The sequence below is a fragment of the Fukomys damarensis genome, unplaced genomic scaffold, assembly GCF_012274545.1.
Source record: "Fukomys damarensis isolate Sample0158 unplaced genomic scaffold, DMR_v1.0_HiC HiC_scaffold_17, whole genome shotgun sequence".
Classification (NCBI taxonomy): Eukaryota; Metazoa; Chordata; class Mammalia; order Rodentia; family Bathyergidae; genus Fukomys; species Fukomys damarensis.
In genome coordinates, this window is record NW_022900929.1 from 58,283,416 (window position 1) to 58,300,966 (window position 17,551).

Below are 17,551 nucleotides of genomic sequence, written 5' to 3' on the forward strand. Positions count from 1 at the left end.
ATATGAAAGAAATTTCTTAAATATATTTCACAGTTTTGTAAAATCATCTCTATTTTGCCATATATTTTTCATGTTAAACTATCAGCTTTATTCTTCTCAAGCCTTGGTACTGGACGGATCCTAAGGCTGCAGAGAAGCATAAGACTGTACAGAGAGCATGGGAAGTGAGTCATCTTGAGGGATCAAGTTTTAAATAACCACATATTAAACTATGAAAAATTATTTTAAATATGAAAAGGGATCATACACTTATTAAACATCTTTGCTTTGGCTTTTATTTGACGAACATCAAGATGCAGATCAATTTGTGCTTCAGTTATTTTGATGTGTTGCATATATGTGATATAAAGATAGAAGATGTGGTATGTAGGACAGACCGGGTAATTTAAAGGTTACTTTCCTTAAAACTTTGCTTTTCTCCTCCTTTACCTTTTTCTCACTGACTGGGAAGAGGGAGCAATGACAGCGTGAGTGGCAGACCAAGACACTTTGTGGTAAACATAATGAGATGAGTTTCTTTTTTATGTGACTAGCAACTCAGCCGTGTTAGAAGTTCTGAAAGAAGAATTCCAAAAGTATTTTTGAGCAATATTAACTTTTAAGGACACAATCACTTTTGGTGCTAAGTTCCGGTGAATTGGTGGAAAACAGACCAAAGGTGGGTTAATTATTTTGTAGTCTTAGCTTATAGTCAGACCTATGGCATGATTTAAGAATGAATACATAAAAGAAGATCTAGAGAGCACTGTAGTACTGTAGTTTTAATTCTTATCTATTTTTTAGGTTCTTCAATATAAATTATTTTGAATAACTGTCTCCCATTCCCTTTTGTGGTACTAGGGATTAACCCAGGACCTTTGCACATCCCCAGCCCTTTTTTAAAATTTATTTTTTATTTTGAGACAGGATCTTGCTAAATTGCTCAGGTGAGACTCTAACTTGTGATCCTCTTGCCTCAGCCTTTCAAGTGTTAGGATTCTATATAGGTGCTACTGTGCCTGCTTATGTCCACTTAAAGCTGTTAGTATAGACCTTACATATCCAACCTCATATTACAGTTTTGTTTCCTATTTGAATGAAACTCAGATATAGTTGAAGCATAAAGTTAAATTTATCTTTGATATTTGTCTTTTTATTAACAGAAATGGATGATGAAGACTGTGAAAGAAGAAGAATGGAGTGTTTAGATGAAATGTCCAATCTTGAAAAACAGTTTACAGATCTCAAAGATCAGTAAGTAGGAACTTCAGCAGGTGGTTATACCCATCTCAGTTGTGTTGCTTGCATATTAGTACAAGAGCAATTGCATGGTATGCACTGTTTTCCATTTTGTGTTTCATGGAACTGACTGATCCAAAAGAGGCTCCAACTGCTGATTACCTGCCTCAGACCTCATCAACTAAGTAGAGGGTTTTGAACCAACTGTTTTGGGCCATGGCCTGGGGAGTTTTGTGTAGATGTTGGTGATTAAAATGTTTTCCATGTTGTTGTATTTTTCAAAAATTCTATGTCTGCCGGGAATTTAGCTCAGTGGTGCTGCCGCCTGCCTTGTAGGCGTAAGGTCCTGAGTTCAGTCCCTGCTACAAAAAAAAACAAAAAACAAAAACACTAGTGTTTGGCGTCCAGTAGATACACATAAAAATTCTATGTCTACTAAAATGAATATGCTTATATCTTCCACTGGGTAGTGTGCACATTACATGTTTCACATGCTCTGTTTTGCTTGCTGCTTGCAGCAACTCTGTAAGGTTGGAAAATAGTCTTATCTCCATTTTACCTCTGAGAAAAGTGATGCTCAGAGAGATTGATTTCCATAGTTTATCAGAAAGTGTTAAACACACCTAGACCTTTTGCCTCCTAGGGCTGTTGTTTTTGTGTTCCTTCCACTAGCGCACAATACTTTGGAGGAAATGTGTAGAACAAACAAAAGCTCTGATACAGGCTTTCTTGGCTTATTTAAGGTGTAATAACATTCTTACTGTCTTCCATGAGGGTTGAGGAACAATATGTCAAATTCTTGGCCTTTTGCTGTGACATATGGTGGGTGCTTATTAGAGTCTGGTTCCTCCACCCCCATGCCAGAACCCTTAAGTGAGATTGGTAATGCAAGGATGGGGTCCTGTGATTTTAGAGGACCAATGGAGACAGACAGATGGGATGCAAGTTAAAAAACAACTTCTTAAAGGGCAGCTTTACTTTGGAACTTGCTGGCATGGACATAGGGTGCGGCTACAAATTAGGAATTGTAAATGCAAGAGGGAAAGTTCTGAGAATATGGACATCTTAATTCATTCAGAAGTTTATGAATTCTTCATAATTTTCCTGTTTATATTTCTTGTACTTCCCTAAAGAGGCCAAAAAATAAAGAGGTGAACACCCATTTAATATATCCGGAATTACATGACTAAAATAGAACAGTTTTGTTTTCATATTAATTCAACTATTTATATCATTTCTCCTCTTAGCATATAGTAGTATTAGAGGTAAATATATAGATACTGTTCCACACTAGTTCAACAAGTTAATATACATAATCCAAGATAATACCAATTTTGACTTTGAAAACCATGGTAAGTATAATTTCCTTATTCTAGAGATTTACTAATTTTAAGTTAAAATTAATTTAGATCCCCAAAGAATCTATTATTTGGACAATACAGAGAGTTCATCTAGGATGTTCTGGAAAACAAGAATCACATTTGTGTTTTTATATTTTAGTACAAGCAACCTATGAATGAATAATTCTCATGCAATTGAGTTGCACCTATTGAGCTTTTACAGTATATTTTAGATTATCTGAGGAATAAAGATTACTGTAAGTTCAACTAAAATGTATTACATAGAAAAACTTTGCAACTGCTCAGTCATTAGGATGGAATTATGTTCATCTTGGCAAGCAGTGCCTTGATTTTTGCTTTCCTATGAGATAAAATGGCCAACGGCTTCATTTTTCTCTGAAAGTGTTAAAAGTAGTTGATAACCAGCATCTTGAAAGGTCTTTTCTTGATTATTGGTTTCCAGAAATATATTTCAGAAAAATTAATTTTTTACATCAAGTTTGTAATAATTTTTTTCTTGCTCTAATTGCCTTGTTTGCCATTTTTATCCTGTTATATATCTTTGTAAGCTATCTCATCTTTAGAAGAAGTTCAAGAAATATAATAATAGCAATAATATAATTGTCCTGCTTCTCCTGTTCTAGAAATGCAGGGCACAATAGCACTATCTTCATAATGCAGAAAATTCAGCATTTGCAGTTTGTATAGTGGTGGAAGGTGAGTTCTTCGCCTCCTTTAACAGATGGAGGCATCTGTCCTGTCGAGCTTTCCACACACTTCAGTGTCCAGCACACAACAGACATTAATCGAGTATCTAAATAATGCTCTGGTTGTTGCTGAAGGACTAATGATTCTTGCCTTTGTTGAATTTGTACTGAAATACTAAGGCTGTGGAAATTTTGAGGCATCTATTCTTTTAAAAGTTAATAGAATACTGCCAGGGATTTAGCTCAGTGATGCTGGTGCCTGCCTCACAGGTACAAGATCCTGAGTTTGATCCCCAGTACCAAAGAAAAAAAAAAGTTTGTAGAATAATATCAATTCATATGTCTTTTTTCATTCATTTGTGCTGGTCTACAAATGTTCTTCAGGTATAGTTACCATTGTATCAAAATTTTAGTGTTTTGTCTAAAATTATAATTATCATGTTGTACTTTTCTAACATCTGTCATACATTGGTTTATCATTTTATCTTAAATTTTAGAAAACTTTTTTTTTGGTATTGGGGCTTGAACTCAGAACCTTGCCCTTGTGAGGCAGGAGGTGGCACCACTGAGCTAAATCCCAGGCCCAAATTTTAGAAAACTTTAGCCTAAATATGATAGTGTATTGTTTTGGCAGTTAATTCTGTAAATAGTATTGTGGTTGCTGATAAAGGACTACAAAAACAAATCAAAATAAATGAGTGTTTATTGCTTTAACACTCAAACTTGCCCCATTGTATACATTTCTTATGCTAATTATAATGATCAATTATAGACAATTGATCTTGACTTTCTTAGTTATATTGGTTTATGTTTTTAAGAGAGAATGAAGGTTAGGTTCCATAACATTTTTTTTTCAGTACCAGGAATGAACTCCGGACCTTGCACTTGCAAGGTAGGTGCTGTGCCACTGAGCTAAATCCTCCAGCCCTGATAAGATTTTTAAAAGCCAGCTGCTAGTTATATTAACACAAGCATGCTCAGGCGTCCCTCCCCAGTAGTTTCTTTCTTTTTTTTGTGGTGCGGGGGATTAAACGCAAGACCTGGAGAGGCAGGCTCAGTGTCACTGAGCTAAATCTCAGCCCCCAGTAGCTTCTTTGGGAGGTGATGCCGTGCCATGCTTCTGACGTAGTGTGACACGCTTGCCTGTGATAAAAATAATAAAGGGAAAAAAATCATTGCGATCTTTGGTAATTTGCTTTGAATTTTTTAAGGACATCCTTTAAATGCCACAAAACCAGGATTAGAAGAATCTTTCATAAAGAATGATAATGTAAACATATTTCTGTTAAAAAGAATTAGTTCTATCCTTTAGGATTATTGTCAGAAATAACACTGAGTTGTCTTACATACTCAGTCTTCGATAATCAAACTAACTTATTGTATTTTATAGCTGACAAATTAAAGTATCTGTCAGTGGACTCATAAATGGGGGGCCATAGGGACCTCTTGCCTCATTTTTCTTTTTTCATTCATTGAGTAACTCATTTTATGGCAGCTGCTTCATTCATAGTCAAGATGAACAGGTTTGAGAGCCATTGATTTATATTTGTCATGCTACTTCCTCTTTGTTCTTTTTAAAATTAAGTAGGCTGGATATTGTACTGACTCCAGGGAATTATTTATTTTGACAACTAGTAATGTTTCAACTATTCAAAATGATCACCTTGCTTCTTTTAAAGTCAGTGTTTAAATTATCTTTTCTCTTAGAATTAATTTATTGTTCTTCAGTTGAAACAAAAACAATATATAATTGAGAGTTGCAGCTGGGTATGGTGATGCATGCCTGTAATTCCAGCACTCTGGGAGGCTGAGGCAGGAGGATGGAAAGTGAGACCCTGTTTCAAAATAAAAAAGGGTGAGTGGTTTTTCTTTTTTTTTTTTTTTTTTTTTTTTCTTTTTGTACTGAGATTGAACTTAGGATGTTACGCTTGCGAGGCAGGCGGCAGAACCACTGAGCTAAATCCCTGGCCCTGGGTGAGTGGTTTTTTATTTTAACTTTTTTTAGTTTTGCTTTTAGAGGCAAGGTCTCACTTTGTAGCCTTGCTTGGCCTTAAATTCTCTATGTAGCCCAGGCTGGCCTACTTGTAATCCTATTGCCTCAGCTTTCTGAGTCCTGTCTTTTTTTTTTTGCTTTGGTTTTTTTTTTTTTTTAATTTTAATGTTTAAATTTAATTTTTTTTTTAGAGAGTATCACTATGTAGTTCATTCTGTTTTGTTTTGTTTGTTTGTTTGTTTGTTTTTTTGGTACCGGGGATCGAACTTGGGTCCTTGCGCTTGCAAGGCAGGCCACCGAACTGCTGAGCTAAATCCCCAGCCCTGTAGTTCATCCTGGCCTTGAACTCAGTATGTAGGTCAGGCTGGCCTCAAACTTACTGTGATTCTCCTGCCTCAGTATCTAGTGTTGGGATTATAGGTCTGTACTACCATGCCTAGCTTGCTTTTGGCTTTTTTGCCAGCCAGGCTGAAGAAATGACAATTTTTTGTGGTGGGGGTGGGGCGTACCGGGTATCAAACTCAGGACCTTGTGCTTGCCAGCCAGGCGGTGGAACCACTGAGCTAAATCCCCTGCCCTGCTTTTGGCTTTTTTTGAAGTGAGGTCTCATTATGTTGCCTTAGCTGGACTCTGTCTCTTGGGCTCAAGCAATCCTCCTGCCTCAGCCTCCCGAGTACCTGCAACTACAGACACATACTCTGCCCAGTTTTAAATTGTATTATTTGTATTGTGAATTAACCATTAAAGACTGATACTGATTTTAAAAGTCATAGACATACCTATTTTATGACTGTGAGCACAAAGTTAAATAATATAATTGAGATTTTTCACTTGAGATCAAGGCCAAAAGACATTTGGTAGATTATTAGAATGTGACTAGTTTTAAATAATACATAGAAATGGCAAATTGTTTGCCCTTGTTGAGGTTTTTAAATTAACATCTTAATTTTTGCTTTTTTAAGACTTTATAAAGAACGATTAAGTCAGGTGGATGCAAAACTACAAGAAGTCATAGCTGGAAAAGCTCCAGAATATTTAGAACCACTGGCAACCTTACAAGAAAATATGCAAATTCGTACCAAGGTAGCAGGTAGGAAAATGAAATATTTTTTTCCATATAGTAGACTCTATACTCTTTAGCTTTAAAAGGTGTATGTCAAATGTTTATTTTTAAGGGAATTAAAAATATATTTTCAATGTTGATGAGATTACAGATATATTTATATATTTACATTGTTTACATTGTTAACTCATTTATTAAAGCCTCTTTTTTTTTCTACTGCTGTGGGGGGATTTAAAAACAACAGTGAAAAACTTTCAAGTTGCTCAATATTTTTGAAAAGATACTTTTTCATTTGGTGAAGCAATTAGAAACCATAATACTTTCATTAAGAGTTACTGTTGACATCCCAGTAATACCCTGTAAAGTAAATTATTAGTTTCTCTGGATTGTTTTCACGTGTGTGTAAGAGTCATAGGATTTTTATTTTATTATTATTATTGTTTTGGTACCCAGGATCAAACTTGGGACCTTGCACTTGCAAGGCAAGTGGCAGAACTATTGGGCTAAATCCCCAGCCCTGTTTTTATTTTTTTAAATGATGAGTTTCACCATGTTGCCCAGGTTGGCACTGAAGTCCTAGGCTCAAGTGATTCTCCTACTTTATCTTCCCAAGTAGTGGGACTATTTTTTTAAATCTATAAAAATTACTTTTAAAAATGACTCTGACATTATAGAATGAGGAATTAGCCTTCAACTAGATAATGTAATACTTCCTTTTTATTTTGTTAAGTTTGGTTACTTGTGGCTATGACTAGATGAGATGTACTATATTTGTGTGAGTAAGCTGCCGTCTTCTGTTTATAACTGGGTCCCAGCTTCACTGCTGTGCAGTAGCACTCATAATCCCAGGATATATCTATTGAAAGATCACTTATGTGCAGGGGATGGTGGCACACACCTGCAGTCCCAACTATTTGGGAAGCCGAGGCAGAAGAATCGCTTGATCCTAAGAGTTTGAGGCCAGCATAGGGGGCAACATAGTGAGACAGTGTCTCAAGCAAAAAAAAAATCACTTTTGGTTTGTGGTTTTTAATATTGGAACTAAAATGTGAACTTTAATAAACAGAGTTGCTGTTTTTATTTTTTTGTTTTGGATACTAATGGATCCTTAAGTACCTGTTAAATAATGCCTAGTCATTGTTGATAATAAGTTTTTTTGTATTAAAACTAACCTAAAAGTAAATTTTATTCTTGAGTGCTTAATGCTCGGTATATAGATGATATGATAATTAACCTGTCTTTGCATATTGACTTAGCTTACCCTTAAAAGTAAAAATGTCCATCCTTTTCTTTGATGTTCTTTTAGATGAAATGAAGGATCAGGAAATATGGTGGTTGAGTGAATTATTCACTTTTCTACTCAATGACCGCCCTTGTTTTTGATTGCAAAGAGTAGTATGTGTGAATGTGTTGTTAATGGCATTCTTTCAGCTGTCTGTCCCCTGCATTTACTATACAAATAGAGAAAATTGCATTTCTAGAGTCAACTATAGCATGGAGTTTAGTATACACCGTTTTTTTCTATTTTAGGGGTGGTGTATTTGCATGGCTGTGTTGTCCGTTTTATACTATTACCTCAAGATACATTTTCTCTGGCATCTCTTCTCTTCATAAAGCCCTGTCAGGATTACTTGGAGCATCATAGATTTTGTTAGATCATTGTATACATTCTTAATGTCATTTTATACATTTCTCCTTTGGACTCTGAAAATAAGCAATAAGCTTTTAAAATAGTGGTTTTAGCTGGGTGTGGTGGCACATACCTGTAATCCCAGCACTATGAGCGGCAGTGGCAACAGGGTTGGTTACAAGTTAGAGCCAAGCCTGTGTAACTTAGTGAGACCCTTTACTCCAGGGTTCTATCTCAGTACCTGGAGATGCAGGAAAAAATGGTTTTGAGGTAGTACAGTACACATTTATTACTTTGAGTTTATATGATTGATGTAAGTCAGAGTTTATTGTCTTTCTTTCTATTATGAGGGGCCTGAAGGGATAATTTTCCATCAGAAAAGGATCTTATTTTTCACTTTGATCATTCTCAATTAAACAGGAGTATTTAGGAGAATGAAGAAAGAACAAAATTAGCAGTGTAGTTTCTTTTTAGCTCTTAAATTCTTTGTAGTCTTCTTTGATATGTATTTAAATAAGCTCATTTCTTTTTACTTTTTAAAGATAAAGTTATAATGACTTACAATTTCTTAATGATTCATCCTGTAAAATATGGTGAAGACAGAATTCCTGTAGGGTAGTGATAATGCAACACTTTACTACTAAAATAATCAGAGTAATTGTGTTTGGTTGCAGGAATCTATAGAGAGCTCTGCTTAGAATCTGTAAAGAACAAATATGAATGTGAAATTCAAGCTTCTCGTCAGCATTGTGAGGTACTGTCATTTTTCTTAACTTTCAAGCTAAAGACATCTCTTCAATCCTTTTATCAGTTTAGTAATTGAAAAGTAAATAAAATAAGTAAAAAATTAGATAGTACTTTAGCTCATCACTTGTGTGCAAATTTTCAAAAATATAGTTGTACAGGGAGCTGTGTAGGAAATAGAATACAAGGGGGAAAAGAAAACAACTGAGATAATTTTAGAATTTTGAAACTTTGGAGAAAGACTGTGATGATTATATCATCTGGCACCACTAAAAATATTAACATAAGTAGTATAATTTGGAAATTTAGAATAAAAATGGCTGTATCTGATTGTGCAGTTAGAATGTTGGCATATAGAATTAATTTCTTACCATCTGATCCATTTCCACATTTTAATATAGCTGCTGCTGTAAAATAAGCATTCTATTTATGTGACGTAATCTCTATTTATGAAAATAGGTGTGAAAAATAGGTATGTTTTTCTATATATTCTCTTTATTTCCCATAGTGTTCAAAAACAGTGCTAATTTTGCAAGTAACTTTTCATAAAGCCTACACAAGATCATAAGTATCCTGAAGGAAGTAAAAGGACAAGTTCTACAGTGACTCTTCCCTCTTTTTAATGCACCATATGCTAAGAGCAGATAGGTATGAAAGTGATGGAATTTGTTACTTCATTTTCTTGATTACAATCGAGATGAATATTTTTGTGGTATTAACTAGATGCTTGGATTTCCTTTCTTAAGAAGTGTTTGTTCATGTCTTTGGCTTTTGTAATGGGTTCTTTATTTATTCCTCATAGAAATTTTTCATATATTCTGAATGTAAAAGCTTTGCTGGTTATATGCTTTGCCCGTATTTTACTCAGGTGGTGCGATCTTTTCACGATGACTGGAAACACAAAAGTTTTACATTTTAATGTAGTTGAATTTATTGTCTTTCCTTTCACTATGTGTGTTTTTTTTTAATCTTCCCCATGTGAGGTAAAAAAAGATGCATTTTTGTTTTTTTACCCCCACCCCACCTCCCTCTTTTCTTTTTTTCTTCCCTTTCTCCTTCCCTCTTTCCCTCTTTCCCTTTTTGGTGGCACTGGGAAGTGAACCTATCATATAGAACTATATCCCTAGTCCCTTTTATTAATTTTGAGACAGGGTCTCATTAAGTTGCTTATGCTGGTTTTGAATTTGTGATCCTCAGCCTCCCAGAGTTGGTGGGTTTACAGATGTGTACACCACACTCAGCTTGTAGTTTTTTTTAAAGTTCAAAGTTTGCTTTTAACATTTGGATTACTAAACTACCTTTAATTTTTTGTGAAGTATAATGTATAGTTCTGATTTTACTTTCCTTTGCATATGGGTAGGTAGTGTAAACACTATTATATACATCTGCAGTCATTTTTTTGACAAATCAGCAGTTCTCTTGTTGAATATCAAATGTTCACATAAGTGCTAGTTTATTTTTAGTTTTCTTTTTCCTTCTATTCACTAGTCTTTTGGCTACTTCTGCACAAGCATCACAGTATTTTTTCTGTATCTTTTAGTTTCATATTTTTAAAACTTCGTACAATGGTTACTGTAAATTTTTAAAGTAACAATTTAAAAATTCCTTTTGCTATTTGAATAGAGTAGTCAATTGTGTGTATTAATATTATATCTAGCAACCTTTCTGCTCAATTCTAATAACTTGATTCAGATTCTTTTAGTTTTTTCATATAGATAATGTTTATTTGTGAATTAATGGTAGCTTATTTATTCCATTCTTATTTTCCTTTTATTTGCCTTTACCATATTGATGGGTCTTCATCATTGTCATGTTCTTGATCTTTTAACAGTTTTGCAATAAGTATGATTTTTGAGAGAGTTTGGATAAATACTTTTTAATCAATTTAAGAAAATTTCCTCATAGTTTTCTAAGAATTTTTATCATGAATAGTTGTTACATTTTATTAAATGGTTTGCAACTTTTTCATTAGTCAAGGTTGTTTTTCTCTTGATATATTAATATTATGAGTTATGCTACTAATGTATTTCCTAATGTTAAAGAGTCCTTTGATTCCTGAAATGATTCTTTCTCTTCTGCATTGTCATAGTCACATCATGAATATATTATTTAGAAATTTCATTTCTATGTTTATAAGTGAAATTTAACTTTTAATACTTAAACAATCTTTGATTTCATTTTAAAATTCATAAAATAAAATGAATGTTCCATATTTTTCTTTACCATAGAGGTATCTGTTTAAGATTGAAGCAGTTAAGGGGCCAGGGATTTGGCTCAGTAGTGCCACGCCTACCTTGCAAGTACAAGGTCCTGAGTTTGATCCCTGGTACCAAAAACAAAAAAAAAAAAGATTGAAGTAGTTGGGTCTGTGTTTAGTACATCTTGTGCAGAGGGGAGGGAGGGGAAGAGATGGAGTAAGTAAAAAGAATTAAAATGTATTATGTACATGTATCAAGTCCCCACAATGAATGTAATCATTATGTATTACAAATATGTACTAATAAAATTATATATTTTTAATAGACTTACACTCAGAAAAGTTTCAAGAAAGTACTTATTTCGTGAACCATTTGCACATGAGTTGAAAATATGCAGCACCATTACCCTGAATCCTATAATGCATATTTTAAACAAACAAGGAAGATTCTCTTATGTAACCACAATACAGTTAGGAATATATGTTTGCTGTTGCTACCCCATCAGACCTGAATCCTTAGACCCCATTCAAGTTTTAGCAGTTGTTCCAGTAAGACCTTCTGAAGCAAGGAGATCCAGAATTACGTTTTTGTCATTGTGTTTAGTCACTGTTGTGTCGTTTCAGTCTTCTACAGTGTGGTATAATTCCTCAGTCTTTTCTTGACTTTACTGATCTTTGACTTGTCTTTTTCTGATACAAGGAATTTAATTCAGGGCCTTGTGCATGCTAAGTGAGGGCTCTACCACTGAGCTACTTGTTCTACTTGCCCTGATCTTTGAATTTTTGAAAATTTTAGGCCCTTTATCTTGTAGGGTATTCCTCAGCTTTGAGTTAGATTGCTAATTCTCCATAATTAGAGTCAGATTTTGCATGTTTGGTAGTAGTATGATAGAAGAGATGCTGTTCTCTTCTCATTGAAATCTCTTATACAATGCACACCTTTGATGTGTTCCATTTTTGTTAGTCTACTTGGTATCTTCCAGGTTTCTCCAAGTAAATTTGCTTTTCTCTCATTGCAGTAAATAAATATTTTAAGGATAATTACTTTGAAACTATGCAAACATCTCGTTCCCTACAATGCTTTCAATTTATTTATTTACTTACATCAGTATGAATTCATTGTCTCCTTACTCACCTTTTGGTCTACTACTACTTTTAATTACAGAGAGCAATAGGTAAAATTTCTTTCTGTGATGGTTTATTTGTTGATACATCCCTGTATTCTTTCTTCAGTTAGTTTTTTTTTTCTTTATTTCCTAAAAATAGGTTTCCATACCATTCTTTTTCAAATAGTAAAGTCTGGCCGGGAGGATAGCTTAGTGATAGTGCATTTTCCTAGCATGCACAAACACTTTTTTTTTTTAATACCGGCTGTTGAACTCAGGACCTTGCACTTGCAAGGCAGTTGGCAGAACCCCTGAGCTAAATCCCCGTCCCTCAAGCACTACCTTTGATTATAAAAAAAGAAAAAAAAGTTATTCACCATTTGAGATTTGGAGCTCAGAGTTACCATGAGGCATATCTGCAATGTCAGATTTCTTTGATCAGAAAGGATAGTGCTGAATACTTGTGATTCCAGAAACTTGGCTCTCGTAGAATTTTTATTTCTCTTTTGCTGAAAGCACTTACGTGAGGTCTATTCTTTTATTTTTGTTTGTTTTTGAGATGGAGTCTTACTAAGTTGTCCAGGCTGGTCTCCAACTTGTGAGCTGAAAGGATCTTGTCTCAGCCTCCCAAATAGCTGAGACCAGAGGTTTGTACCATCATACCCAGCTCAGATTTCTCTGTGTAACAGAAATTTTTTTTTTAAAGTATACAATACATCATTAACTATATGTACAATGTTGAACAACAGATCTCCAGAACATAATTATCTAACGTAAGTGATACTGTATAGCAGTTGAATACAACTCTTCATTAATCTTTTCCCTAAGCTCTGGTAAATGCCACTCTGCTCTCTTTGCTTGCTCATGTGTCTGACTCATTTCTGTGCCTCATATAAGTGGTATTGTACAGTATCTTTTGCATGTGGATATTTGATTTTCCCAGCAATATTTTTTGAAGAGTTTATTCTTTCCCTAATGTGTATTCCTGGCACCCCTGTCAAAGAAGTTGGCTCTAATGGGTGTCTTTATTTCTGGGCTCTCTTCTCTACTCCATTGGTCTGGGTGTCTGTCTTTATGCTAGTACTGTTTTGTTTACTGTAGCTTTGAAATATATTTTAAAATCAGGTAGTGTGATGCCTCCAGCTTTGTTCTTGCTCAAGATTATTTTGGCTATTTGGAGTCCTTTGTAGTTTCACATGAATTTTAGGATACTTTTTTTCTATTTCTGTGAAAAATGCCATTATCTTTTGTGATATTTTTCTCTGTTCCATTTTCTCTACTTCATTCTTCTGGAACTCAGTCATATGTAAGTCATCATTCTGTAGTCCATGTCTAATAATAATTAGCATTTTAATTTAATAAACTACTACCTGAAATTCTTTAGAGCCCATTTCTGCTTTTTTCACTTTTGCCAAATCTCACAGCTTATTTCCTCATTTCATGGTTCTGGATTATAGTAGACTTTATTGTTTGGATTTTTTTTGTTTGTTTTTTTGGTATGGGGATCAAATTCAGGACCTTGCCCTGCAGGCAGGCATGGTGCCACTGAGCTAAACTCCTGGCCTACTACTTTTCTTTCCTGAGTGTTGTTTTGGTTAGGCATCATGTATGCCACTAGCCAGTGACTACTTTAGTCTTAGTTCTTAGGATTTCTTGGAAGATACAGATAATCCATGTTTGAATCTCAGTTATGTAGGTGTTAGAACTGAGATGACATACTTTCAGGGAAACCCTACCAACACCTGTTAATTAGGCTGTCAAATGTATTTCCTCAGGTAAATGTTTTTAGTCTACCTTTTTACTGAAGGCATAAACCTTTAGGGCTTTAGGCAGAGATCTGGTTTCATTTTCCCACTTTCTCCTTTTCCCAAGCAGCAACTGAAAGCTATGTCTCCAAGTTATTGATTCCAGCAAATTCCCTCAAGGAAGCTACTCCTTCAGGATCAGGTTAATATGCTGATTTCTAGCTTTTTGAGACTATTCTTTATTTCCTGAAGAGCTTAGCTATATCTTTATAAGGATATTTATAGTATTTTTTCTAGGATAAATGTACATGTGTAGATTGCCTTTTCTCCCTCCCTCAAAATTTACTAGTTGTCAGAAACAAAAATCAGTAAATAATGTTTTTTTTTTTTTTTTGGTACTGGGGATCGAACTCAGTCGGGAACTTGCGCTCGCAAGGCAGGCAGTGGCACCACTGAGCTAAATCCCCAGCCCAATAATGTTTTCAAGTTAGACAAATAAATTGATCATCTTTCTGTTTTATTATTTTTCAGTTTTGAAACTCCTCTCTCCACAGAGACACTAAATATTAACCACATTGTCTTCTAGTATAGTTATAGCTTCATATATTATATGTTTAACATATAATTAACCTGCTATAATACATAATTAATTGTGTGAATGTGTTAAGTAAAGCTAAGAGAGGTTCAGTAATTTGCTAAAGATCAGCAGAACCAGGATTGAAATCCTTTGATCTATCTAGGCATTTGTAGAGTTTATCATTAAATCTGAACTTCATTATTCAGGACTTTTTGTATCCTTATTTCCTTAGCTTTTATACTTGGTGCATATAGAAGTAACTCAGAAGCAAGGGAAGTGTGAACAAGGAAGGCTCTCTGTTGTCACAATAAAAGTTTGATTAGTAACTTAGTCACTTTATCATTGCTGAGACACAGTACTCCATACCTGCAATTTAAATGAGAAAGTGTTTGTTTTGGTTCACAGTTTTGGTCTGTGGTTGGCTAATTCTAAGGCAGAAACAGGATGGCAGAGAGTAAAAAGTGCTCAACCCATAGAGGGAAGCAGAGAGAGAAAAGAAGAACTGATTTGGGAGATATACCCATCCATTTCACACCCCCATGACCCATCTACAACCAGGCCCTAATAGCACATTCAGCTATGCACTTACCAGCAAGTATAGTGCCCTTGTGATCCAATCACCACACCTCTGAACACATGAGGCTTTTGGCGGATATTTTAGATCGAAACCATAACATTCTGCCTTGACCCCAAAAGACTCTTGTGCATTTCCTTATACAAAATGCATTTAGTCCATCTCTTAAGAAGCTCCAGAATCTCAACAGTTTCAGCATTACTGAAAAGTCTTAAGTCCAACTTCTTTGAGACTCAAGATAAATTCCCTGTGAAGTTCTGTAAAAATAAAAAAGAAAGTTAAATATTTCCAATATACAATGGCACAGATTAAACATTTCCTTCCAAAAGGGAGGAATAGGAGGACAGAATGGAATCCCAAAGCAAGACCAAAATCTAGGGCCAGGGATTTAGCTCAGTGGCACCATGCTTACTTTGCATGCGAAAGGTCCTGAGTTCAATCCTTGGTACTGGGAAAAGAAAAAGATAAAAACCCAACATGTCAAACATTAAATCCTGTAGCACAGTGGGATTGTCAGTTGCAGCCCACATGACCTCTCTCTTGGGATGGTTCTGCACACTACCTATGGCTTTTCCCAGAAGACAATCTAAGTTCCTAGCATCTTTAACTTTCTGGGATTTCCACCGTCCTTTTGCCTTCACACACAGCTTCACACACTGTCTTCTCAGAGCACACTGCCTGACCTCCTAGGCTGCCTTCTGAAATCCATGTTCAAACTTCTGTGATCCTATAATTTTTGCATTCTACATCATGAAAAACCAGCACTACATGGATAATGCCAAGATCTGCCGTGAGCTCAAGCAGTAGCTGAGCCCCCTTGGATCATGGCTGCAGTGGTCTCTATGTGCCTAGATGGCTGAGCATTGTGAAACTAATTTTGGGACATCAATTCCAGAGGTGACTCTTTTCAAACAAGGGGCCAGTTGAAAACTACAGTTTTGTACCTTGACCCTGTGAAAAATGTGGTCTTGCTGATTCCTGAGATGCCCTTGTCATCTTTTGTATTGTCCTGATACAAAGTACTTGACTTTTTTTTTTTTGATACCAGGAATTAAACGCAGGACCTTGTGCTTGTGAGGCAGGCATGGTGCCCCTGAGCTAAAACCCCAGACCTTGAATTCCTTATATGATTCTTTTCAGCAGCCATGCTTTCCATTGCCCCAATTTTGTGGAAGTTTTCTGGAAAACTGGAAATTTCCCATCATTCAGCTTTGCCATTTGCTCCTGAATTTTACCACAGATCTGGCTAAAAGCAGCCAACAGTATCATGCGAACATAGAGCTGCCTTGAAATTTTCTCCACCAGATTCATTAGTCTGCTACTCTTTTTTTTTTTTGGTACTAGGGGTTGAACTCAGGACCTTGTGCTTGCAAGGCAGGTGTGGTACCACTGAGTTAAGTCCACCCTCCTCCCACAGCCTGCTACTCTCAGTCTCAGACTCCCACAAAGTCTCAACATGTGGACAAAATGTAGACAGATATTCTGCGAGAGCATAACATACATGGCCTGAGGTTCAACTGCCGAAGAAGTCTTTTTTCCCAGCTGAAGCTTCCTGAGCCTGGTCTTTGCCATCTGCCTTTCTGTCAGCATTTGGATCTGATCTCTGACTAGAATTTCCCATCAGCATTGTAGGGCTTCTGTAGCTAGCATTTTCAAACCTTTCCAAACTCCTCTCATGAACCACTTCCAGACATTTCTGAACTGCAGGGTCAGGTACAGTCATACTAATGACCCAACGTCTGGTACCTTTTTTGTTTTTGGTACCAGGACTCGAACTTGGGTGGCAGAACAACTGAGCTAAGTCCCCAGCCCTCTGGTACCAATTTTTGTCTTAGTCTCTTTCTCATTGATGAGACATAATACTCCACACCTGCAATTAAGGGAGGAGAGGTTTATTCTGGCTCCGTTTCAAGCCATGGTCAGCTGGCTGTAAGGCAGAAAAAAGATGGCAAAGGAAAACATGTGGTATGCAGGCAGAGAAGGAAAGGACACTTCCAGGTCATACCTTCAGTGCCCGCCTCCAACCAGGCCCTGCCTCCTAATGACACATTCAGCTATGAATTCATCAGTCACTGTTCAAAAACCCCACTTCGAAACACATGAGGCTTTTGGGGACATTTTAGATCTAACCCATAACAGGAGTAGATAGAGAGGCCGCAAATACCCCCCTCCTGCTTTGTGTGTGCCAATGGCAAGGACCAGAGAGGGGCCATGTTCACATGGGCACACATACAGAGGATGCCAGAAAAAAATCACAAAGGCAATAAAGGTGACAGATGATTTGTATCAAATTAAGGACAGAAATCACATTTATAGAATACTATGATGTCAGACACCAAGATGGGTGGAGACACTTTCTTTAGGTTACCTCATTTAAGCCCCACCAGAGGGCTTGAGATGGCTACTAACATCTGATAGTGCAGTGTGGTGGCGCATACCTATGATCTAAGCACTCTGAGGCAGAGGCAGGAGGATTGCAAATTCAAGCCTGGTCTGCACAGCTTAGTGATTTAGTGAGAACTTGTTTTACATTAAAAAAATATAATAGCAGGTGGTAGTTAAGGTCTCAGAATCCTTCATGCAAAAATTAGGATTGAGAAGTTATGTGGAAGCTACTCAGGGCTTTCTTTCTTTCTTTTTTTTTTTTTTTTTTTTTC

The 17,551-nt window shown here is 35.9% G+C and overlaps 1 protein-coding gene across 3 annotated transcripts in view; it reads left to right on the forward strand.

The window, feature by feature from the left end:
- The window catches only part of Brms1l (BRMS1 like transcriptional repressor), a 37,089-nt gene that overhangs the window by 2,965 nt on the left and 16,573 nt on the right, over positions 1-17,551 (forward strand). For all 3 annotated transcript variants that reach the window (XM_033765134.1, XM_010633621.1, XM_010633622.2), the window contains exons 2-4: positions 1,143-1,233; positions 6,221-6,348; positions 8,626-8,705. In XM_033765134.1, coding sequence (XP_033621025.1) covers positions 1,143-1,233; positions 6,221-6,348; positions 8,626-8,705 — 299 coding nt within the window. The remainder of the gene's footprint in view (positions 1-1,142; positions 1,234-6,220; positions 6,349-8,625; positions 8,706-17,551) is intronic.